Here is a 25,449-nt window from a genome sequence, read left to right as displayed (position 1 = left end):
GGTTCACTCTCCTGCCTGCTCCCCCAACCCCGCTCTGGACAGACAGCAGCATCCGGCTCTGATCTCCATCGACCCAGCGCCTGGCTCCACACGCAGCCCGTACAGCTCCCATCCCTGAGCTCGGCAAGTCTGATCCTTGTCCCCCAGCCCCTGGATGGGCCCCTATGTCGGGCTTTGCCAGCCCAGCCGCCCCAGCCCCTGCTGCCTGCTGGGTGTTTGCACACACATGGCAGGAGGCCGGTGACCTTTGGCAAAGATCGATCAGCAAAGCCAGGGCTGCACTGGAATCCCAGCCCTTTGCTGCCTGGTCTTTCCCACAGGGGGTGCTGTGGGGAGCGGGGCTGGCTGTGTGGGGAGCTCCCGCCTACTCCAGCCCTGGCCCCTCCCGCAGGGGGTGCTGGGGGGGGTGGGGTGGATGTGCTTGTTGGGGACAGCGCCCAGCTACTCCAGTCCCAGCAGGGGGCGCTGTGGGACACAGCACAGGAGCCCTGTGGCTGTGGGGGGAGCTCCCAGCTGCTCCCATCCTGGCCTCCTCCAGTGAGCAAATTCCCTGAGGAGGGGGGTTGGCTGGAGAGCTGAGCCATCACACCTGCCCCTGCCTCCACTGGGCCTGTGCTCAGCCTTCCCCCCACCCATCCCCTTTCGGCTCCTCTGATCACGCAGCCTCCTGGATTTTTATCTCAGTCAGATTTTTCATTAGCCTTGGGCTATGGGGAGAAAAACAGCCTGCCTCCCCAGCTCCCACCCCCAGTGTACAGTATTTAATTATCTGTCAGTGATCCCCCCCCAATACAATCTCTAGCTGGGGGAAAAAGCAAACTGCTCTGGAGAAAACATTCTGCTTGTGTTTGCACGCCTGTGTGTGTGTGCACACCTGTGTGTGTGCGTGTGCCTGTGTGTTTGCGCATGCCTCTGTGTGTGTGTGTGTGTGTGTGTGTGTGCGCACCTTTGTGTCTCTGTGTGCATGGGGTGTAGGGGGGGTGCAGAAGCTCAGAGCTGGGGAGCAAGGTGATTGGGGGGAAGAAACTGTGTGTGGGGATATGATCACTTTGAGTGGGGGAAGGGCAGTATGGGGGGTCTCTCTCCCTTACAGAGTTCGGAGGGGCGAGTGGGTAAATAATCAGGTGTTGGGGGTATGTTGCGCCTGGACTCGGTCTGTAGATTGCTTCCCAATCTTGCCCAAAAGGCAAAGGGGTGGGGATCCAGAATGGGGAGCAATGAAGATACAGGGGGTCAGTCCTGCTGTCTGGAGGTGAAGATACAGGGAGTCAGTTCTGGTCTCAGGGAGGGGGTGGACTCCAGCCTGCTGCTGCCGCTGCTAGGGGTCGGGGGGAGAATTGAAGATGGAGGAGAGCTGGGGAGCGAGGGAGCGAGAAAGAGATCAGGGAGGAGAGCGCTGCATCTGTAAAGAGATCTCGCAAGCTCTCCCTCCCTTTGAAAGCAAGGAGGGCTGGGGGGGAGCCTCAGTAATTCAGCAGCCTTGGGGGGGGTGCCAGGTGCAATGAATTAAGGAGCTTGGAAACGCTGTCATTAGATTTCGGAGCGATTCGGTGCTCTGGTCCTCCCCCCATCCCCTCCCTCCCTCCGCCGACCCCCCTTCTTCGCTCCCTCCTTCCAGCCGTCCCTCTCCTCTGCAGCACACTCCAGCGAGCGCTGTGCCATTCCACTCGGCTCCCCCCCTCGCTCGCTCTCTCCGCGCACTGCCTTCGCCTTCATCCTTTTCTTTCTTCTCCTTCGCCAGCCCCCCTCCATCGGCAATTCTTACCCCCATCTCTCCTTCGCCGGCCCCCTCCATCAGCAATCCTTTGCCCCAGCCATCGCTCGCCCTGACACCTCCTCGGCTCCATATCCCTGCCCTGAATTCAGAGGCTATTTTCCTCTTCACATCCTTCCCTTGCCTTTTCTCCTTCGTTTATTTTCCTCTCTTCCTTCTCCTGTCTGTCTCCATCCCTCCATCCTGCCCCCCTTGAAGGATGATGCACGACTCTAATTGAAACCCATCCCTTCCTCATTTATTTCAATTTTTTTTGCACTTGTCCTCTGGCTTTTTTCTCTCGTTCCTCCTTTCCCTGGATGTTGGGGACCCTTTGATGCTTCCCCACCCCCCTCACCCCACTCCCGTCCTCCCCTCCCAGGGGAAGCTGGATGTACAGTGCTGCCGCCGGATACTGAAGGATGGGGACTTCTCTGTGAATCAAGGAGTGTGGAAGTGGAGGCGGGGGAGGAGAGGAGAGGAGTCCTGAGCCGTCGCATCCATCCGTGGATCTGACCCCGGAGTTTATTTTTTTGGCACTTTGGATTTTTTTTTGAGGGGGGTTAACAATTTTTCAACCCCCCTCTCCCCACTTTTCGGTATTTTTTGCCAGGTGGATTTTTGGTGATTTGAGGGGTGTTTTTCTCCCATCGGCGAGCAAACCCGCGGTATGGACGGCGTCGTGCCTGGGATCTGACACCGTGACTCCCCTGGGGGCCGCCCGCCCCTCCCCGGCGCCCTGCGCCATGAGGAGGAGGAGCAGGGGTGGGGGCGCAGGGCAGGGGGCGCCATGGGCTGTGCTCGTGGCCGCGGCGCTGGCGACTCTGGCTGGGCCAGCTGGGGCGGCACGAGTGTCCTCCAGCCTCAGCACCACACACCACGTGCACCACTTCCACAACAAGCACGGCACGGTGCCCATCGCCATCAACCGCACGCCCTTCCTCACCCGTGGCGGCCATGGTAAGTGGGGACCCTCCCCAGATATCCCCTCTTTCCTCCCAATATCTCCTTCTCTCTCCCTGGTATCCCTTAGTATCCCCAACTCCCTCCCCAATATCTCCTACTGTCCCCCATATCCACCAGGTATCCCTGCCTCCCTCCCCCCTCATTCCTCCCCGGGTATCCCCTACTCCCCCAATATCCACCAGGTGTCCCCTCCTCCCTTCCCTCCTCCTTCCCTGGTATCCTCTACTCCCCCAATATCCACCAGGTATCCCCGCCTTCCTCCCATCTTCCTTCCTCATTAGCCCCTCCTCCCCAGTATCCCTTCCTCCCTCTCCTGGTATCCCCTACTCCTCCCCATATCCACCAGGTACCTCTCATCCCTCTCCTCCTTCTCCCCAATATCCCCTCCTCCTTTACCTAGTCCTTCCTTGATATTCTCTATTCTCCCCCTCATATGCACCTGATGTGCCCTTCTCCCTCCCCTACTCTTCTCCATGTATCCCCCCCGGTATTCCATTCTGTCCCCCATATCCTCCAGGTATCCCCTTCTCCCTCCCCGTTCCTTCCTCAGTATCCCCTCCTCCCTCCCTGGTATCCCCTCTTCTCCCCATATCCACCAAGTATCCCTCCTCCCTCTCCTACTCTTCCCCTGGTATCCCTTCTTCTCTTATCTACTCTTTCCTTAGTATCCTCTATCTGCTCCCCATATCCACCTTGTGTGCCCTTCTCCCTACCCTATTTCTTCCCCAGTATCTCCTCCTCCCCTGATATACCCTACTCCCTCCCCCCATGCCCACCAGGTATCCTTTCCTCTCTCCACCACTCTTCCCCTGGTATGTCCTCTTCCCTCCCCTGTATTCTCTCCTCGGTATCCTAAAGTATCCCTTTCCCCAATAGCCCCATCTCCTTCTCTCTCCCCAGTATCCATATTTCCCCCAATATTCCCTCCTCTCTCCTCCTGGTATCCCCAACTGCCTCCTAGTATCCCCTTCTCCCTCCCTGGTATCCCCTCCTTCTCAGATTTCTCATGGTGCCCATTGCTATCAATCACATCCCCTTCCTCACTCACCGTAGCCACAGTAAGTAGGGACCCTTCTCTTCTCCTAGTATCTCCTCCACCCTCCCCTCTGATATCCCTCCTTCTCCTAGTATCCCCCAGTATAGCCTTCTCCCTCCTCCCCATACCGTCCTTCCTCCCTTAGTATCCCCCAGTATCCCCTCCTTCCCAGCACCCACACAGTGCCCATCGCTGTCAACCACAGGCCCTTCCTCACTCATCGTGGCCGCAGTAAGTTGGGACTCTTCCTTTCTTCCAGTATCCCCTCCTTCCTCCCCACTAATGTCCTCTCCTTCCCCCTGGTATCCCCCTGTATGCTCTTCTGCCTCCTCCACATACCATCTGACCCCCTGCACAGTGCCCATTGCCATCAACTGCACACCTTTCCTCACCCATGGCAGCCATGGCAGAGACTCTTCCTTCCTCTGGTATCCCCTCCTTCTTCCCCACCCCCATAACCTTCCCTGGTATCCCCTCCGGTATCCCCTCCTTCTTCCCCACCCCCATAACCTTCCCTGGTATCCCCTCCAGTATCCCCTCCTTCTCTCCCCCATAACCTTCCCTGGTATCCCCTCCAGTATCCCCTCCTTCTCCCCCCCATAACCTTCCCTGGTATCCTCTCCAGTATCCCCTCCTTCTCCCTCCCATAACCTTCCCTGGTATCCCCTCCAGTATCCCCTCCTTCTTCCCACACATAACCTTCCCTGGTATCCCCTCCAGTAATCCCTTCCTTCTCCCCCCCCCCATAACCTTCCCTGGTATCCCATCCGGTATCCCCTCCTTCTTTCCCCCCCATAACCTTCCCTGGTATCCCCTTTGATATCCCCTCCTCCTTCCCCCCATAACCTTCCCTGGTATCCCCTCCTTTCTATCTCCTGCACATTGCCCATAACCCTCAGACATATGCCCTTCTTCACCCATGGCAGCCATGGTAGGTGAGGACCACTCCATCCTGGTATCCCCTCTGCTATCTGCTTCCTCCCCCCTTATCGGTATCCCTTCCTCCCCCACACAGCATCCTTCGCCATCCACCGCACACCTTTCCTCACCTGCAGTGGGCATGGTATCCCACGCTTCCTTCCCTCAGTATCCCATACTTCCCCCTCCCACACATAGTGCCTCTTGCCATTAACCACACAACCTTCCTTACCTACTGGTATCCCTCTCTCCTTCCCCATGTGGCATGCAACCCTGCTCCTCATGGTCTCTCTCCCTCTGTATTCCCTACCTCCCCTCTTCCCTCCCTGTGGCCCTTCTCTCCCTCTTCCCCTCACAGTGCATTCCTCTTCTTAGTATCCCCTCCCCTCTTAGTATCCCCTTCTTCTCCTCCCCTCCCTCCATTCATGGTACCTCCCTCCCCCTGCCCCCATCGGATCACCTCTTCCTCACCCTCCCCTCACAGTGCATCCCCCAGTACTCCACCTTCTTTCCCCTCCCAGTATCTCCTCCTCCCATCTCCCCAGTGGCTCCCTCTCCCCATGTAGCTCTCCAGTCCTTCCTGTCATTGATGAATCCTGCTCCCCTCCCCCAGGGTTCCTTCCCTCTCCTGATCTTGCCCTTTCACCCCCCCCATACCCCTCCTCCCTCCCATCCCTGTCCCCAACCCCCCACTGCTTCAGCAAGGGCAGGGGAGGGGCCCCAGCCAGGCATTGCTGGTCATCTGGAGTGTCATGAAGAGAGCTTCTTGTGCCTGATCAACTTTTCAACTCATCCCCGCCCTGCTGGCATTGCTAGCTGAGTCCTAGCAAACTTGTATCACAGGTTGAGTGCAGGTCATGGGGTCAATGCATCCCCTCTGGTCTGTATAGCTGAGTCCTGGCAAACTTGTCTCAGATCTTGAGGGTGGGGAGCTGTATTGCGTGTTCCTTGGCATTTTTGCTGAGCCCTGACAAATGTGTATTATGGGTGAGGGGGTGGGAATGGTGGGGAGGGTCCTGTTGTCAATGCATGGTCAGTTCCATACCTGAGCCCTGGCAAACTTGTGTTGTGGGTAGGGGAAGGAAAGCAGGGAGGGTCCTGCCATCAATGCGTCGTCTTTACTGGGTGCCCGAGCTGAGAAAGGCACACTCATCTCAGATCTCAAACTTGGTGTGTGGGGGGGTACTGCTGGCTGCTGCACTGACCCCGCTCAAACTCTGCTCCTGTGTCTAGGGGTTGCTATGCCCCACATGGTGCTGGTCGCCCGCCTGAGCCCTCATGCACTCGGAATGTGGATTGGGGTTGGGGGATCCTCCTGCTCCTCCTGGCCAGTACCCCTCCCCCACATTAGCATCTGCTTCAGCCCCACTCACCACCAGCTGAGCCCTAGCAAACTCCTCTCATTCCCCTCTGTCCCCCAATTGTCCCCTCCCCCCAGCACAATCCCCCCCATTCCCAGGGCAGTGCCCCCAAACCTTCATACTCTCTGAGCAAGTGAGCTGAAGCGTCAGTTTGTGGGGGGGTTGTGTCAGCTGTGTCCAGCCCCACTCTGGCTGTGGGGTGAGAGGGGAGTGAGTGGGCAGAGGGGGTGCGGTGTGGGGAGCACTGGGGGAGAGTGTGGGGGAGCACTGGGGTCAGATGTGGGGATGGGGTGAGGGGGGGCACTGGGGAGGGAGAGTGTGGGGGAGCACTGGGGTCAGGTGTGAGGATGGGGGTGAGTGTGAGGGGAGCACTGGGGAGTGGGAAGTGTAGGGGAGCACTGGGGTCAGGTGTGAGGATCGGGGTGAGTGTGAGGGGAGCACTGGGGAGGGAGAGTGTGGGGGAGCACTGGGGAGTGGAGAGTGTGGGGGAATGCTGGGGTCAGGTATGGGGATGGGGGTGAGTGTGAGGGGAGCACTGGGAAGGCGGGAGTGTGGAGGAATGCTGGGGTAAGGTGTGGGGATGGGGTGAGTGTGAGGGGAGCACTGGTGAGGGATAGTGTGGGGGAGCGCTGGGGAGGCGGGAGTGTGGGGGAACGCTGAGGTCTGGTGTGGGGATGGAGTGAGTGTGAGGGGAGCACTGGGGAGGGGGAGTGTGGGGGAGTCCTGGAGTCAGTTGTGGGGTTGGGAGAAGTGTGAGGGGAGCACTGGAGAGCGGGGAGGGAGGAATGCTGAGGTTGGGGATAGGGGGGAGTGTGAGGGGAGCACGGGCCAGAGGGAGTGTGGGGGAGTGCTGGGGTCAGGTGGGGATGGGAGGTGAGTGTGAGGGGAGGAGTGGGGAGTGTAGGGGAATGCTGGGGTCAGGTGTGGGGATGGGGGGTGAGTGTGAGGGGAGCACTGGGGAGGCAGGAGTGTGGGGGAGTGCTGGGGTCAGGTGGGGATGAGGGGTGAATGTGAGGGGAGGAGTGGGGAGTGTGGGGGAATACTGGGGTCAGGTGTGGGGATGGGGGTGAGTGTGAGGGGAGCACTGGGGAGGGGGGAGTGTGGGGAACGCTACCTAGCTCCTGCCCCACATGTGTGGGGATGGGATGGTCCCAGGTGATGGAGTGAGACATTGATGCTTGGAGGACAGAATTACACTCAGGGCGAATTAGCACGCCCCCCATCACTCCTTCCTGCTTTGGGGATCAGAGAGGGCACCAAAGAGCTAACTCACACCCACCGGTGGGGGGATAGGTATAATTAACTCCATTGTATAGAGGAGTAAACTGAGGCACAGAGAGGAGAAGGGACTTGCCCTATTAGATACAGGGATAGAACCCAGCCCCCCCTCCTCTGACCCGCTAGATCCCACCCCCCTCCCAGAGCTGGGGATAGAACCCAGGAGTCCTGGCTCCAATCCCCCCACTAGAACACATCCTGTTGGTTGCTGGACCCCCCCTCCTTGACCCCCTGGATCCCTAGAAGCTGGCTTGTGCTCACAGCTGATGGGGGGTAGGTACTGGTGCGGCGGGGCTGTGCCATTGGGGGAAGGGGTAGATCCTCCCCAGCCTCTGGGAATGGATTATGTGGTCTGTTCAGTGCTTGGCTTTACATCCTGTTGAAACCGGGGGGTAGAAAAGGAGGGGAAGGAAGGAAGGAGAAGGAGGGATGAAAGAGAAGAAGCGAAAGGAATGAGGGGTGGAGATGAAGGGAGGGATGAAAAAGAGACCAGCTTGCGGGAAGGAGGCTGCCTGTCATTCTACCCCCCCCCCCCTCACACACACTCGATAAGTAGGTAGCTCTCCCCACTCTACATATTATGTAACACCTGGGCTGCCCAGATGGCTGATTGGTGCTTGGTGGCTGCTGGGAGCACTGAACCCCCGCCCACAGGTAGCCTTTGGAGAGTAGGGCATCGGGCTAGGATCACCACATTGGGGTGTCCTGCCAGCCCCGCCCCCCCCCCCCCGATCCCCACACACCTGGCCTTCTCCATCATGTCCAGAGTGCCCCACCATTTAAAGCAGTCAGTTCCCCCTGCCCAGGCGGCAGGATTATCTCCTATGTGAGGAGGGGAAAGGAGTGGGGTCTAATGGATTGAATTGGGGCTGGGGGCCAAGACTCCTGGGTTCTAGCGCTAGCTCAGGGAGGGGTGGGAGATCTAGTGGTTAGAGTGGGGGCATTGGGAGTCAGGACTCCTGGGTTCTATCCCCTGGCCCTGGCCCTGTTTCAGTGTTGCTATTATTCCAGTCTCTGTCCATCTTGAGCCAGGCCCCTACCCCTGTTAGCTAATGAGCCAGGCCTGGGCCTAGTGATGAGCTCGACTTGGATTAGCCAGGTCAGCAGGGTGTGTGTGCTCAGGACCCAGACAGCCCCACCATGCCCTGACTGTACAAGGGGTCCTCCAATCCCCCACTGGGCATGGGCTGGATGTGACAATGGGTAACTGCTCTGACCTAGTGTGAAAGGAGGTGCTCTTGTAGGGGGCTCCCAGGCTGCCCATGGTGGGTCTCCCCCTAGCACCTCTTTGGAGCAAACAGCCCCCTCTTCCAGCTACCCCTGACAGTGCGGGTGCCCCCATGCTGCCAGCATCTCTGCCTGGCTGGGAGTGAAAGGCCTGGGCAGGTTTCTGCAGAGCCAAGGGGGATTCAGTTACTCAGGGAGACTGTGCTTGGCAGTGGATTTTGCCTGCAGCTTTGCTTGCCCCCTCCCCCCCCCAGCTGCAGTTGTGGCCAAGTGAAGCAGGGGGCACTGGGCGTGGGGACCTGCAGCAGAGGTCTGCTCTCTCCCTTGGGCTGCTGGCGCTGCTGGCCCTGGTGCTGAAATGGCCTGAGAGCCTGACCAGGTGGGAGTCTGTGCTGAGCAGCCTGGGGCCTTGTTCGGTGCTTGGATGGGAGCCCCCCCCTTGAGCCCTGGGGACACTCTCCCTGGTGGGTCAGTGCTGAGGTGAAGGGGGGAAGGGGTGGGGGTTGCTGTCAGAGTCAGTTCTGACCCCAGTGCCGCAGTGTGGCACTAGGGGGCAGTCTCCTCTCAATCAGCGCTGGCCCCAGCATGGCACTAGGGGGCGCTGTGCTGCAAGGAGGTGTAAAAAAAACAGTCTGGTTTGTGCTCATCCAGGCCTTGGGAGGTGAGTGTGTTTAGATCGTGCACCCCCAAGGCTGCAAGGGGTTAACATCATCTCCCCACCATATAGCCTTCAGCCCCATGATACCTCGCCAGCTGTGCATGATTAATGCCATGCAGCAAGGCCCCCTCACACACACACTTATGGGGGCCTCACGGGGCATGCAGGGCAGGCGCTGCCCCCTACTCCCATCCCACCATCTCTGCAAGGATTTCTCTCCTTCCTTTCTCTTTTCCCCTTCCCTCTCTCAGTCGTTCCTTTGTCTCCATCTCTCTTTTCCCCTTTTCTCCTGCCCTTTTCTCTTACTCCACTTTCACATCCTTCTTTCTTCACCACCTCCCTTTTTCTGCCATTTTCCTTCCCCTCCCCCAGTCCCTCTTCACCGTCCCTCCTTGGATTCCTTCTTTGTCTCCTTCCCCTCTTGTTTTCCTTCTCCCTTTCATTCCCTCCCCTTCTCTCCCTCCTCCTCCCCCCCTTGCCTCCTCTCCTCCATTTCCACCTCCCCGCTTTCTCCAGTTCCTCTCACTCCTTCATTACTCATCTGCCACCTTCCCCATAATGCAGATGGGGGTTCCCCAGGCCCCTCTCGCCCTGAGAGGGGAGGCGAGGATCTCCCTGGCCATGCCAACGGGTCCCCCCTCCCTTGTCTGCTCGTCTGTCATTAAGCTCTGGCAGAGCAGCCCCTCGAATTCCCCCAGCGAGCAGGCAGATGCTGAGCCTGCAGTATCCAGCAGGGAGAGCAGGGGGAGGCAGGGCTTGCAGACGCAAATCAAAGAAAGGACAGATTTCTCCCCAGTAGGGGACGGGGGACTTTGGTCTGTCCATCCTGGCTCACTGGACACACAGACAATCCAAAGGACAACAGCTGGCTGGAGACACAATCCTGGAAAGCGTGACCTGGCTGCCTTCGGGTGGTGCGGGGGACGGGAGGGAATGGGGGAATGCACTGCAAGTCTATGGGGTGTAGCGGGGAACAGGAGGGAATGGGGGAATGTACTGCATGTCTAGGAGATGGGGGAGCTGAAAGTCAGGACTCCTGGGTTCTGGCCCTGGCTCTAGGAGGGGAGTGGGGGCTAATGAGAGCCAGGATTCCTGGGTTCTATTCCAATTCTGGGAGGGGTCTCTGGTGGTTACAGCAGGAAACCCGGCTTGTCAGTGGGCAGGATCTGGGTGTCTGCTCCATCCTTGGCAGGACAGTTGCCCTCCTTTCCATCCCTCTGGCAAACAGTTGGTGGGCTCCATCAATTCCCGGCCGGCAGGCGATTTATGGCATTAACCCGCTCGTTAATTATTACTCAAGCGTACAGTTTAATATGCTAATCAAGGCAGCCCCGGCTCGGGCCCATGGTTATGGCGTCGTGACACTATTTACGGTGTGTCCCGCTCCAGGTTACAGCAGCCCAAGGATTTATGGGCCTCACACACAGATGGTTTTATTAATTAATTGCTGCTCCCCACGTGGTTCGCTGCGGCTCACGGAGGCCAGGGTCATGTCCAGAGCCCCAGCTAACCTGAGACCCTCACAGGCCCTGCGGCCCACAGAGCCAGTGAATGTGCAGCTCCATGGGACCCAATATGCCATGGGCTTTGTGCTTCTCCATCGATCCCCATCATCTACCTGCTATCTAATGCCAGCCAAAGGCCGGCCCGTGTTCTACATCTGAGATGCCCATCACTGTGGAGCTGAGCCCAGCTCCAGACTTGGTAACCATTGAAGAGTCTAACCCCTGGGAAGGAAGTTGTAGTTACAGAGCTGTGAAAAGAGCCCCTGAGTCCTGACTCCCAGCCCTCAGCTCTGTACACTAGAGCCACTGCCCTCCCAGAGCTGGGGATAGAACCCAGGAGTCCTGACTCTCAGCTCTGTACACTAGAGCCACTGCCCTCCCAGAGCTGGGGATAGAACCCAGGAGTCCTGACTCTCAGCTCTGTACACTAGAGCCACTGCCCTCCCAGAGCTGGGGATAGAACCCAGGAGTCCTGACTCTCAGCTCTGTACACTAGAGCCACTTCCCTCCCAGAGCTGGGGATAGACTCATGACTCCCAGTGCAGCCTCTGCTAGCTGGCCTGGCTTAGTGAGATGCCAGGTGTTGGCACTGGGGTAATTGAATCCAGGCTTCAGGGCACTGGGGGATCATCTCCAGCATTCAGAAAGGAGCCTTGCCCCCTCCCATGTGGTGTTTCCCAGGGGATCCAGGAATTAAGGATTCCAGGAATTCTTTCTCAGAAGCACCCATATTGACACCTGCTGGCAGGGGGGATGACAGGCTGGATGGACCCATAGGTCTGATCGGCGCTGGTGTGGCATACCAGGTTGGATGGGCCCCTGGGGCTGTTCTGGGGAGGCGGGGGCAGGGGATACCAGGTTGGATGGGCCCCTGGGGCTGATCTGGGGTGATGGGGGCAGGGGATACCAGGCTGGATGGACCCCTGGGGCTGATCTGGGGAGGCGGGGGCAGGGGATACCAGGCTGGATGGGCCCTTGGGGCTGATCTGGGGAGGCAGGGGCAGGGGATACCAGGTTGGATGGGCCCCTGGGGCTGATCTGGGGTGATGGGGGCAGGGGATACCAGGCTGGATGGACCCCTGGGGCTGATCTGGGGTGATGGGGGCAGGGGATACCAGGTTGGATGGGCTCCTGGGGCTGATGCATTGGGGCATGGGGATATGCCATGAGATGTTGCCCTAAAGTCAGTAATTTCGTAGCTCCAACTGCAATCCCAGAGTAGTGCTGGGGGAGCAGAGGGAGGGGGGCTGTGATGGGGGCCGCGAGGGGCTCTGTGCACTGTCTCTCTCTGGCGTGAAGGGAGAGCACTTTGTAATTCATGAAGTATGACACGGGGAGCGCGTGCGTTGCCGATAGACACGGCGCAATTGAATTCCGGGGCCGAGCGAAAGCGATTTCCCTGGGACTCGGGGGCGGGGGGAGATGAACAGAGAAAGCGAGCGTCAGCTCCGTCCGACTGGCTGCAATACACGGGAGGGGAATTTATTAGGCTGCTCTTCCCAGCCTTATGAGGCGGAAATACGGTTTGTTGTAAAGAGCTGTTTGTTTGAGAGCTGAACTCTCTTGGGTGAGAGGATCCATAAGGGAGCGCGTGTGAGTGTGCACATGTGTGTGTATGTGTGTGCACGTGCAACAGGCCAGGGCTTGTGACAGCGGGCATTCTCCAGAGAAGGGCACACGGGCCTCTGGGACCCACCCCCAGGGCAGGGGACTGGCTGGCTCAGGGGGTGGGGGACAGGAGCTGGGGCCTTTGCCCCCTAGTCCAGCATCAAGGGGCTGGGTGCGAGGTCTGGTGTTTCACCCCAATGGCTGGAGGGGTCAGTGGCATTGGAACAGTTCGCATAGCGGGGGCACTGAGCCATTAAACAAAACTGCAAACCCTGGATATAATGGAACCCACTTCAAGCCAGGGGGTGCAGCAGCCCCCGCAGCACGCCTAGTTCCAGCACCTCTGGGAGGCGGTGTCTGTGTTTCCGGTTCCCCTGCAGCCACTCTGACCAGCACAGGAGTTACCAGGGAACTGTCCCGGGGCAGGGGCATGGGAGCTGGGGTCAGGAAGAAACATCTGCCTCCAGCCAGGGATTGTCCTGTGCTGGGGGGTGGCAGGGTGTTCTGTTTCCAGGCTATGTTAGCAGTGAGCAGAGAGGGGATCCCAGGCTGGATGGGCCCATAGGTCTGAGCTGGGGGCAAGGGGATGGAGGCAGAAGGGATTCCAGGCTGGATGGGTCCATTGGCTGCATTGCGTCTAATACGGGTAGCAGTACGGTGAGTATTGAACACCCCCTCTCTCCCCTGCCCTACCTCCTCCCGTGCAGCTGCAGCATGCAAAGGGTTAATCCCCCTTCTCATCTGGAGGGCAGGCATCAGGCTGGTGGAGGGAGGGAGCTGGGTATTAGGGTTGCCGTGGAAACGGCAGAGATTCGGGAGTACTGCAGTGATGGGAGCTCTGGGGCTCATTAGTGGCCTCACTCCCCCCTCGCTCAGAAGGGCAGAGAGAGAGATATGGCTGGGGGGGCCCAGAGACAGGTGGTCCTGGTGGCTGGAGAATCTGGGGGGCTATGGAGAGGGGTGATCTCAGGGGTGGGGGGGTCTGGGGGCTGGTGGACGGCAGGTACATGGCTGGTGGCCTGTGGAGATCTTGGTGGCTCAGCAGGTCTGGGGAGGCGGGAGCCCCAGTGTTTGTGGGGCCCAAGCAAGGAGCAGTGAGGAGGAGCCCTGTGGTTTGGGGATGGCTCATGGGGGGGGGCAGTGGCTGAGAGTCCATCGTGAGCCTAGGTTCTGGAGCTTGTTGGCTGCAGGTGCCTGTGAGGTATGGGGATTGCAGTAGGGGGGTCCATGGGGACCCAGTGAGGCAGCAGGAAGGGACCCAGTGGCTGGGGGGAATCATGAGGAGGGGGCAGTGTGTGGAGAGTCCATGGTGAGCCTGGAAGTTGAGGGGGCAGAGTCTGGGGGCTGGTAGTGGTGGCTTTGGGGGAGCAGTGGTTGTGGAGGCCTCAGGGGACAATGACTGTGGGGGCTGGTAGCTAGGGCTGGGGTGGGAGCAGTGGCTGGGGAGGCCTGGGGAGACAGTGATGGGGGCGCTGGTAGCTGGGGCTGAGGGGGCAGTGGCTGCGGAAGTCTGGGAAGCAGAGGCGGGGGGGGGGCTGGTAGCTGGGGTTGGGGAGGGCAGTGGCTGGGGACACCTGGGGAGCAGAGGCTGGAGGGGCTGGTAGGTGAGGCCGAGGGGGGCAGTGGCTGGGGAGGCCTGGGGGTCAGAGGCAGGAGAGCTGGTAGCTGGGGCTGTAGGGGGCAGTGGCTGGGGAGGCCTGGGGGGACAGCGATGGGGGGACTGGTAGCTCAGGCTTGGGGGGACAGCAGCAGAGTTGTGGGTTTGAGAGCGGAGACCCAATTATTGTGCTCTGAGTGCACAGGCTGATTTTCGGGGGGGTGGGGTGGTGCGTGTGTTGAAAAGGGAGAGAGAGGAAGGGTTGGGAGGCAGAGGCTGGTGGTGGGGGGGGAATGTTTGTTCCCAGGAGATGACCCCCAGCAGACTGGGATGCTGGGAGGACTGGTGGAGATGCCCCCCAACATGGGGGCTAGGGAGAGGTGCGGTCTCTGCCCCCCTTCACGTATGGCAGCGGTTGCTATTCTGAGCAGGACTAGGCTAATGAGACCTAATGTCCTTGTGCTGCCTCTAATGGGTCATTTCCCAGACAATTAGCTGCAGTGGAGGCTGGAGCTGGCCTGGGATCCCTGGGCATGTGGGTCCCCCCGCCCACCCCGCCTTGACCGCTGGCCTCCCCTTGGAGAGCCCACAAATGGATCACAGCCCCCCACAGCTCGCTCCAACCACAGCCCTGCTGGGGCCAAGGGCTGCGGCTGTATGGCATCTGTCTCTCTCTCCATCCAACCCCAGCCACACACCCTGTAGCCAATCACCCCAGGCCAAACCTGCCCCCAGCCCCTCAGGCCAGTCTCTAGGCTGCATTTTCGAGACCCCATCCCCCGGTGTACATTAAATGGATGTGATGTCGCCGATAGACAAAGTATTATGGGAACCTCCTGGCTAGCGACTGGGGAGCCCCCCTCATACACAAGGTGTCTTTTTCACAGTGTTTGCAGGGCAGCAGAAAACTGCAGTGCCAGGTACTCCGGGGCAGGTCCCTGCATGGACTCTCCATGCTGTCATGGGGCTGTGGTATGTGTGAGCTTATGACGCATGTGTGTGCTACACCATGAGTGTCTGTGATAGTCCACGCATGTGTGCACTACACCCTGTGTGTGTCGGATCGTTCATATGTGTGTTACGCCCTGTGTCTGTGATGTGTGCGTTGAATATGGATCCTGCACTAGCTTTTCCTCCCTTTTGCACAGAGAGCAAATGGATTGGGGGGGCAGGGGAGATTAGGGGCTGACTGGCTGGCCCCCCCAGGGGGAAATGTGAGCCGAGTGCCTGCCACTTCTATTGACATTTCCAGCACAAATGCCTCTCTAAGCCAGGTAATTACAGGAGTCGGAGAGATATTAGGTGCTTTTGCTTAGGCCTGTGATTTGCAAGGAAAATGAGGCACGCTGCAGGCTTTGCCCAAACAGCTGCCCCGGGCAGGGATCAAAGGTGGGTTGGGGGCAGGGCTGGGCTATTCCAGGGAGGGGGAAGCCATGCAGCTGGGGCAGCTGCAGCCAGCTGGGGGTGTCTCATGGCCCCGCACAGCCGCCTGTCTGCATGAGGGGGTGAAATGGAATGCGGGTCTAGAGCCTTGCAAGGCTTTGGCTTCGTACAGTGCAACAACTGGAGCAGAAAGGATTGGCTGGCTGGCTGCACCGCTTCCCTGGAGCCGAGGAGCCAAGAGCTCCCTGTACTGAACTCAGCCCGCGCTAAAGCCCTGATCCTGCATAGGAGGCACAACTACATCCCCCACTGTAGACCTGGCACAGAGGCAATGGCATTCTCCTGCTATACACCTGCTCATGGTGTGGGGAGACAACCACATCCCGCCCCCACTATAGACCTGCTTGTGGTGTGGGGACACAACCACATCCTGCCCCCTGCTATAGACCTGCTCGTGGTGTGGGGAGACAACCACATCCCGCCCCCCACTATAGACCTGTTCATGGCACAGGGAGATAACCACGTCCCGCCCCCCGCTATAGACCTGTTCATGGTGTGGGGACACAACCACATCCTGCCCCCGCTATAGACCTGCTCATGGTGTGGGGAGACAACTGCCTGTCCCTCCTCCCCTCCCCCTCCTCGTCCCCCCTACTATAGACCTGCTCATGGCACAGGGAGACACCCACATCCCACCCCTCACTATAGACCTGCTCATGGTGTAAGGAGACAACCACATCCCATCCCCCACTATAGACCTGATCCTGGCACAGGGACACAACCATGTTTCCCAGAGCCATAGACATGATGGTGGCACAGGAACATCCCCACACTGTAGCCCTGATCCTGGCACAGGACTACCATCATATCCCCCTGCTATAGATCTGACCCCTGAGCCAACCTTTCTGACATGTTCCTGCATTCCCCAGCCCACCTCCTGCCCACATCTGCCCTGGCGTTCTCGGCGCTACGCGGGCTTGGCCCTGGTTCTGATTCGGTGCCCCTTGAGCCATCTCTGATGGCTCTGATCAGTGATTCCTGCACCAGGTTGGGGCAGGGTGGGGGGAGCAGGACTTTTCACTGCCAAGGACACCTCGTTAGGCCCTTACTCTCTAGACTCACAAGGAACCTTCAAAGAATGAGCAGGGATTGGCATCCTGCCCCAGCACTGCCATGAGGGACCTGCCCCACCCTCCCTGTCACTGGGGAGGCAGGGGGGAGATGCCCCAAAGAGAACTAGCTGAGTGGGGGGCTGGGCGTCAACACTCCTGGGTTCTATCCCCACCTCCGTGAGGGACATGGGGTCTAGTAGTTAGAACAAGGGGAGCTGGGGCCTGAGAGAAGAGCTGGGAGCTCCAGCACAGAACCCTGGGGCATATACTGTAGGGGATGATCCTGCCCCTCTTTTCCTGCAAACAAACCCTCCCCTGTTGGCTCCCCCCAGCACATGGATACACACACTCTCGCTCTCTCACACACAGATAGAGATGTGTTCAAATGCACATGGATACACATACACACTTTCTCACACACAAATACACACACATACAGAGATACATGCACACACACACAGATGTGCACACACACAGATACACACACAGAGATACATGCACACACACACACTTTCTCACAGTTACACACACATACATTCTCTCACATGCACCGATGGAGATGCACACTCACACAGAGATACACACATTCTCTCACATACACAGAGATACACATGCATTCTCATACACACAGATACACACACACAGATGCACGCACAGAGATACACACGCTCTCACACAGAGAGATACTTATGCTGCCTCACATAGAGATGCACACCATGTGCACACACACAGATGCCTGTATGCACACTCACACACAGAGAAACACACCACACTTTCTCACACACACACACAGAGGTATACAGACATGCACACTCACCCACACATGGAGATATACGCACATGCACACTCACTCACATGGAGATACACACGGAGGTACACACACACAGGGAGACGCAGAGATACACACAGGCTCTCACACATACACGGAGATACACACGCAGAGATATACACGTGCTCGCACACATACACGGAGATACACGCACACGCAGAGATACACATGTGTTCTCACACATACACGGAGATACACGCACACGCAGAGATACACACGTGTTCTCACACATACACGGAGATAGTGAACTCGCACACACTGACATTTTCTCTTCCACACACACAAGGCGATACATGCTCATGGATACGCACTCTTTCTCCCTGTCTCACACACACATCCCCATGGACCCTCACACACACTCTGGAAGGCTCCCTCTGGTCGGCTGGCTGAGCCCAGAGCCATGCAGCAGGTGGGAGGCTGGTGTTGGCACACGCTGATTTCTGAGGGGCGGGGATTCACAGTGACCTAGATTGAGTTTGGCGCACGGACATAAACACCGGCACAGGGAGCCCTGGTGCCGCCTGCACTGCCCTGCCTGGGACTGGCCTTACACACAGCCAAGGAGCTGCTCCTCATCAGCCACATCCCTTCCTCACAGCCCTGGGGATCAAATCCCCTGCGTGGGGCACAGCATAGCCCAATACTTAGGGCATTGGAGTGGGAGCCAGGACTCCTGGGCTCTATCCCCTGCCCTGGGAGGGGAGTGGAATCTAGTGGGTGAGATGGGGGTCGGGGGCAGGACTCCTGGGTTTTATCCCCAGCCCTGGGAGGGGGCTGGGAGCCAGGACTCCTGGGTTCTATCCCCATCCCTGGGAGGGAAGTGGTTTCTAATGATGCCCTGTCTCCCCCAGTGCATTGATAGAGGGTCTCCTAATCCTTATTCAAAGTGTGCCTGTAGATCCCAAATTCATGTGTCCAGTGGTTGCTGAGGCCACCCTCCCCCCACTCCTTTGTGGGGTGCCCTACCCAGCAGAACTGGGCTGCATGGGCTGTCCTACCCCATGGCTGTGCTCTCACCCCCACCCGATTGTGCTGCAGGAGCAGGTTACAGCCCAAACTTCCTTTCCCTATCACGCTGGGGGGGGGGTGTGGCTTGCTGAAACTGAAATCCTCCCTAGAAGATGCCCAGCCCGCACCCTAGGTCCCCTCTGTCCTGGCACAAAGACTCAGCAGCAGGCAGCTCAGCCTGTTCCCTCCAGCTGACATGGCAGCCAGTCACAGTTTTGCCCAGGCTACATGCCCACCTAGTGTGAAAGGAGCAGTGTTGCGCCAACTCCAGATGACAGGGCGTCCCTGACAGCGACCGCTTTGGCTGGCTGCGAAAGCGTGCCTAATCCCGTTAAACTTCCCCTCGTTAGCGCCCGTGGCTCAGTGTCTGGGGACTGGCTGGCTGGCTGCAGTGGACAGCTAGCACTCTGTCTCATCCTCAGTGCTGTGCCAGGTCCCCTGCTGGCCCACGCACCATTGTCTCTGCTTCTTCCTCTTCCTCTTATCTTGTGTCACGCCCAGTCCAGCCATGGCGAGGAGTGACAGCCCAGGAAGAACTATGGGGAACATGCTCTGACTGTAACAGGAAGGGAGTAGGGTCTAGTGATTACAGTAGTGGGACTAGGAAATAGGGTGACCAGCTGGTCCCGATTTTATAGGGACAGTCCCGATATTTGGGGTTTTTTCCTATATAGGCTCCTATTACCCCCCACACCCTGTCCCGATTTTTCACACTTGCTATCTGGTCACCCTACTAGGAAAGAACTCCTGGGCTCTATCCCTTGCTCTGGGAGGGGAGGGGAGGGACGTGCCCCCAGGCTGTAACCACTCAACACCACTTCCCTCCTAGAGCTGAAGATAAAACCCAATAATCCTGCCTCCTAGCCCTGCCTGCTGTAACCCGGCAGAACCTACTGTCCTTTCAGAGTCAGGGATAGAGCCCAGGAGTCCTGGCTCCCAATCCCCCTATTCTGATCCCTGGACCCCACTCCCCTCCCAGAAGTCCTGGCTATCAGCCCCCCTGCTCTAACCCACCAGACCTCATTCCCTTCCCAAAGCTTGGGATAAAACCCAGGAATGCTGGCTCCCAGCCCCCTGCTCTAAACCACCATTAGCACTTCCAGGTGCTGCACAGAGAATGACTGTGTCTATTTATGTGTTGTTGAAATTAAAAAGAGAAAAAGATAGAAAAGAATTCAGATAAAAGATAGAGAACATGCAGGAGTAGAAACACTGAAGGAAAAGACCGACAAGAAATGGCAGAAGAATGATGGACAAAAGAGAGAAGAATGTAGAAAAGCTTGCAGATAGAGAGAAAACACAGAAAAATAGCAAAAAATTCTGGGGGGAGGGGAGATGGCAGAAAAAAATTGCAGGAAGAGCAAATACAGGAAAAATAGTAACATTTGCTGGAAAACAAAAGCAAGGAACTGCTGAGGCCTGAGGTTTGGCAGAGCCCAGCCCTTGGGGGGTCTCAGCGCTTTCTCGGGAGGAATTGTGCTCGCTGGTTTCAACACTCTTTTGGCCTGCTCTGTAGTTTGTATTTTCTCCCCGTAGTTCACGGTGCCCTCTAAGACACCTTGGAAATACAATTTCTTTCCCCTGCCTGGTTGTATTTCCCCTCTCCTCATCCTCTGTCCGTGAGCACGTCCCTGATTGCAGCTAACCCCCAAAGGGCAGGGTCGGCAGACGGAACTGAGCCGTGCAGCTGGCGGGATGGTTTGCTCCTGTCTAGCCTGTTGGCTCCGCCGCGGGGTACGCTGGGCCTGGGGCATCGACACCCAGCAGAAAGGGTCTTGCAGAGCAGTGCTGCTCCCAGCGCAATTATGCCACTTTTTGTGTCTCCTAGTGTTACCCTCCTTCACACACACACACACCCCCCCGAATGCTGCCCCTGTCTCCCACCCGCACATCACTGCTTTAGTTCCTGGTTGGCGGCTCTAGTGCGGTTCCCTCCAGACGGGAGCGGGAGGTAGTTGGGAGTGTGTGAATAGGGAGCTGTGTGTGTTGTTGAGGGGGCTGCTGTGTGTGTGCTGGGGCCTAGCGGGGGGCAGTGTGTGTGGAGGGGGGCTGCTGTGTGTGTGTGTTGGGGGCTAGCTGTGGGGAGGCTATGTGGAAGGGACTAGCTGCTGGAGGGCTTTGTTTATGTGTGTGGAGGGGCTGTGTGTGGTAGGGGCTGTGTGGAATTGGATGCGGAGGGGTCTGTGTGTGTGTGTTGGGGGCTGTGGGGAGGGGCTGCGTGTGTTGGGGGCTGTGTGTTTGGAGGGGACTGTGTGTGATGGGGGCTTTGTGTGTGTTGGGGGCTGTGTGTGAAGGGGGATGTGTGGGGGCTGTTTGTGTGTTGGGGGCTCTGTGTGTGTGGAGGGGATTGTGTGGGGGATGTGTGTGTGGAGGGGGCTCTGTGTGTGTGGAGAGGGTTGTATGGGGGCTGTGTGTGTGTTGGGGGCTGTGTGTGTGTGTTGGGGGCTGTGTTTGTGTATTGGGGCTGTTTGTGTGGAGGGGGTTGTGTGGGGGCTGTGTGTGTGTGGAAGGGGTTGTGGGGGGGCTGTGTGTTAGGGGCTGTCTGTGTGAAGGGGTTGTGTGGGGGCTGTGTGTGTGTGTGTGTTGGGAGCTGTGTGTGTGTTCGGGGCTCTGTGTGTGGAGGGGGTAGTGTGGGAGCTGTGTGTGTGTTCGGGGCTGTCTGTGTGGAGGGCATTGTGTGGGGGCTGTGTATGTGTGTGTTGGGAGTTGTGTGTGTTGGGGGTTGTGTGTGTGTGTTGGGGCTGTGTTTGTGTGGGGGCTGTTTGTGTGTTGGGGGCTGTGTGTGTGTGTGTGTGGAGGGGGTTGTGTGGGGGCTGTGTGTGTGTGTTGGGGGCTGTGTGGAGGCTGTGTGTGTGGAGGGGTTGTGTGGGGGCTGTGTGTGTGTGCTGGGGGCTGTGTGTGTGGAGGGGGTTGTGTGTGTGTTCGGGGCTGTCTCTGTGTGGGAGGGGGTGCTGTCCCTGCTGTAGCCCCCTGCCCCCCCACGCCTGAGGCTGCGTCCCAGCCACAGCAGGGCCTGCACCATGTGCCTCTGGGACGGCTGCTGTGTAGGGTCAGGCCCCTCTGAGAACAATACCAGGCTCCTTGGCCAGATTAAGGGATTTGCTGGATTCAACCCTCTACTAAGAGCGACTTTGCTGGAAATCCTCCCTCTTTCTCTTCTTTTAAAGGGACAGGCCGCTCCTGGCTCCCAGTTGTGGAAGGGGTGGAGAACCCCCTGTTCAGAACCCCCACCATTCCAAACCGCCCTGATCTCCAGAGCCCACGTCTGGGCACCAGTCCCCCAGGGTGGTGAGTTTGTCCACACATAGCCTGGCCACAATTCAGTTTCAAACGAGTTCTATTGAACCCGGGGCTGTAGGGACACTGTTCTTCCAGCTCATCCAGGCTGGCATCACTGCTTAACCTGACTTGGAATGGGATTATGCCAAACCCAGCCCAGTGTGCTTTCTCCTCACAACAGAGCATCCAAACGGAGTGTAGCGTCAGTTCCACTACCCCAGTCTACTTCAATGCCGCAGGGTGTGTTCTTCCCAGGGGAGTTTGCACACGAGTTAGCCTAGGCTGCAGGTCACTCGAGTTTTAACGCATGTATTGCCCCTAGCATCCGTCCAGCACAAATCCCTCCTGCCAGTGCTGTGGGGCTGGCCTGGCCAGAGACAGGTGACACATGAGTGAGCCCAGCTCCTCCTCAGCCCACCGCTCTGCAGTGTGGTTGCAGGCTAGCTCCATGGGAGTGCCTCTAGTCTCCAGTGCCTTCCAACAATTCCCCCGCCTGCTCAGCAAGGACAGACAAGTTCTGCCACAGGTCCCCGGGGAAGAATTCCCCTCAGCATGGCTCCCCTATCCACACACCCACACAACTCCCCTGCTAACACAGCCTCCATAACCACACACAGCCCCCCGTTCACACACACAGCTCCTCTTAACACACCCCAGTACCCACACACATGGCTCCCCTTAATTGAGTTCCTCTATCCACACACATGCCCCCCCCTTCACATACACAGTTCCTCTTAACACAGCCCCATTAACATCCCTGGTACACACAGACACAGGGCCCCCCTGAACACAGCATCTCTGTCCACACACAGCCCTCTTAACACAGTGCCCCTACTCACACACACAACACAGCCTTCTTAACACAACTTCACTACCCATACAAATGCAGCCCCCACAGATTCACATCACTGCAGTGCCAAGACCCATGGGTTGCACCCCCAGAAGTCCTAGCACCCCCTATGCAGCAGCCTGCATGTTCCAGTGCCATGTGGCTGCTCTCACTGGAGCTGGGCTAACCTGAGTGCAGATCCCTGAGTTAACTCTGCTGTGCAGACCCACCCGTGCAGACCCATCTGCTGTGCAGAGCCTGTGGCGCTAGGATGGTCCCTCAAGGGCCCTCCCACCAGTGAACGCCCCTTTTCTCCTAGTGAAGACAAGGCCCCCAATGCCTTGTCCACCACCGAGAGCCGGACCAGTTTAACATAGGCCTGATCTGCCCATGGAGGGGGAAACCAGCACAGCAGTGTGTGCATTCAAACCTCAGTGTCAGATGGCACAGGGACATTTGCAGGTGGGAGCCAGCCCCATCGCTAAGCCAGGATGATGCTAGCAGAAGGACCCTCGCAGGCCAAGCTGCCCCAGTTGAAGGACACCAGTGGAGCGTTCCCAGAGAGAAGGCTTCCCCCTGGACTGGCTGCATGTGCCTTTGGGGGCCAGTGCCCAGAGCGGTGGTTGTGAGACCAGCTTGGGGAATGGAGGCTTTCCGTTCGGTTCACATGTGTCTTGGTTCATGGAGCTTGAGTCACTTAGGCATGGGGTTCAGGCAATCAGCCACACTCACACTGAGAGCGTCCACACAGGGGGTTAAAGAAGTTGAACTGAATGGAGGCCAGGGCATGTGTGGGTGGAAGGATAGGCTAGTGCGCTGTCCGGGCACTCAGGAGAGCAGGGTTCAAGCCCCTGCTCTGCCCTAGCCTTCCTGCATGCCCTGGGGCTAGTTACCTAGACCCTCAGCTTCCCCTGCTGTAAAATGGGAATAATGGTATCCGCTGGTGAAAGGCTGCACTGTAACTCCTGCCCCGGGGCTGGGATAGAACATAGAACCAAGGAGTTCTGATTCCCAGCCCTCGCCCCCTGACTAGACCCTTCCTCCTCAAGCTGGAAATAGAACAGAATAAGGGGGGAGGAAAGAGAATCTCTAGCATCTTGGGTTGGGGGGGTTCCCCAGTATGTGTTGGGCAGGGAGGATCTGGTGGGAGGATGACACATTCCCCAGCATCCCAGTGGGGTAGGAGGGATCAGCGTGACTCTCTGGGGGTATGTTCCCCAGCATCCCAGTGGGGAGATCAGTGTGATGGGGAGGGGGTACATTCCCCAGCATCCTAGTGGGGGTTGGGGGATCAGTATGACTCTCTGGGGATATGTTCCCCAGCATCCCGGGGAGGGGGGGTCAGTGTGACTTCCTGGGGAGGGCAGTAACTGCCCCATGCACACCCCTAGTCTGAGCACAGACAGCCCTGGCTGGTGGCAGCTCTAAGCGCCCTAAAGAGAATCATTAGCATAGACAGGGCTCTGGCTATTACTATTTAATTAAACTCATTATAAATGGAATATGCCCTAAAGCTGGAATGGGCCGGGCTCCATGGCAGCGAGCTGGGGAGAGGGGTGAAAAGCAAGTGTGTGGGGTTGGGCAGGAGGAGGTATGATTGCTGGTCTTTAGCTGGGAGGGCTGACAATGCAAACCCAGGGACACCGGCTGGGAATTGAGTCTGATATTAACCACGGAGACTTGGCTGGCTGCTTGCGGGGAGACATCCGCTGGGCCTCTGGGAGTTCTGAGAATGGGGCTGGACTAGCCGGGGGTGAGCAGAGGGGCAGAGATAGACATTTGCACTGTCTGCCTGTCTCTGTCCCCTACACACCGTCTATCTCTCCCTGTCTATTCCCACACACTTTTCTGTCTCTCTAGCCCCATATTATTTCTCTCTCTGTCTATCCCCATATTCACCCTCTCTCTCTAGTCCCAAATCCTCTCTCTCTGTGTTCATCTTGCCCATACGCACCCTTGAGCTCTCTACCTCATACGCTCAGTCACTATCTATCTAATCTCCATCCATCCATCCATCCCCATATTCATGTCTTGTGTCTAGACAGACAGGCATCGGTCTATTTGTCTATCTAGGCATGTTACATGAATAAACCCATAGCCCAGGGTATATGGCTGGGGCATGGGCCTGTACGTGCGAGCGTGTGTGTGTGTGCGTTTACAGTGACTTCTCCGTATCTAGCTCTGGGTGCAAAAGCAGCCCAAAGCACTCACTGCGATACACTCGCTCACCCTGCATTGAAAGGCAGTGCTGGGGGGCAGTGGGCTTTCGGAGGTGGCTACATCTCAATGCTGGGTGAGGGGTGGCTGTATAAACACCCCTGGTGCCCCACTCCAGAGGTGGCAGCTTTCTGAGTTTCCACCCAGTCCTGCTGCATCCTGGGCTTTGGGTGAGGTAGAGAGGATTAAACCACATCTTAATTAAACCTTCCCAAGGGAGTTGGAAGGATTCCTTTCATTTCACATCCGTTTGTCCTCGTTCCCGTTCATCTCTCTAGTAAATCCCATTTGTGGTTTCACTGCCGGTCTCGGTTCATATTCCCGGGCCTCTGAGCTCCCAAGCGGAGATCTGAAACCCAGTCATGTGGAATTGTTGAATGAGAGGCCCCCATATAAATGGCCCCCACACCTGCCCCAGAGATGGCCGTATCTCAGCTCTGGGTGAGGGATCCCTGTATAAACAGCCCCTATGCCCTACCCTGAGGATGGCCACATCTCAGCGTCAGGTGAGGGATACCTATATAAACTGCCTTTGCGCCCCACCCCAGAAGCAGCTGCATCTCGATACTGGGCAGGGATCCCTGTATATATGCAGCCTTGCTCATGTTTACACACATGTCCCTGCTCACCTCGTATGTCCCCCACCCCGTCTACTCACTCATGAATGCCTCGCATGCTGTGTTCAAACATGCCCCTTCCGTGAAAATCCCCCACTCTGGTCATTGTGCACAGCTGCCCTTAACACAACTGTCCTTTGCCCTCTATGCCCTCCCCCTTCTCACTGTCCCTTCCTCCCTGACTCTCCCCAAGCCCCTTTGCTTCAGCCTGACAAGCTAATCAAGGCTCTGAGGAGCTATTGTCCTGCAGCCCCAACCCTGGGCTCCA

The 25,449-nt window shown here is 57.9% G+C and overlaps 1 protein-coding gene across 28 annotated transcripts in view; it reads left to right on the top strand.

Annotated features, from left to right (window-relative positions):
* NRXN2 (neurexin 2) overlaps positions 1–25,449 on the top strand; it is a 297,135-nt gene that overhangs the window by 181,375 nt on the left and 90,311 nt on the right. For 2 of the 28 annotated variants that reach the window (XM_054035029.1, XM_054035028.1), the window contains exon 1: positions 1,648–2,713. The exons of 24 other annotated variants lie outside the window; for them this stretch is intronic. In XM_054035029.1, the coding sequence (XP_053891004.1) occupies positions 2,500–2,713 (214 nt within the window). In that variant the 5' untranslated portion in view covers positions 1,648–2,499. Of the gene's footprint in view, positions 1–1,647; positions 2,714–25,449 lie in introns of those variants that run through there. 2 more of the 28 variants (XM_054035027.1, XM_054035026.1) reach the window with 1 other exon arrangement.

The sequence above is a fragment of the Malaclemys terrapin genome, chromosome 7 (assembly GCF_027887155.1).
Source record: "Malaclemys terrapin pileata isolate rMalTer1 chromosome 7, rMalTer1.hap1, whole genome shotgun sequence".
NCBI lineage: Eukaryota > Metazoa > Chordata > Testudines > Emydidae > Malaclemys > Malaclemys terrapin.
Note: the sequence above shows the minus strand (reverse complement) of the source record. Positions and strands in the feature narration are given on the sequence as shown.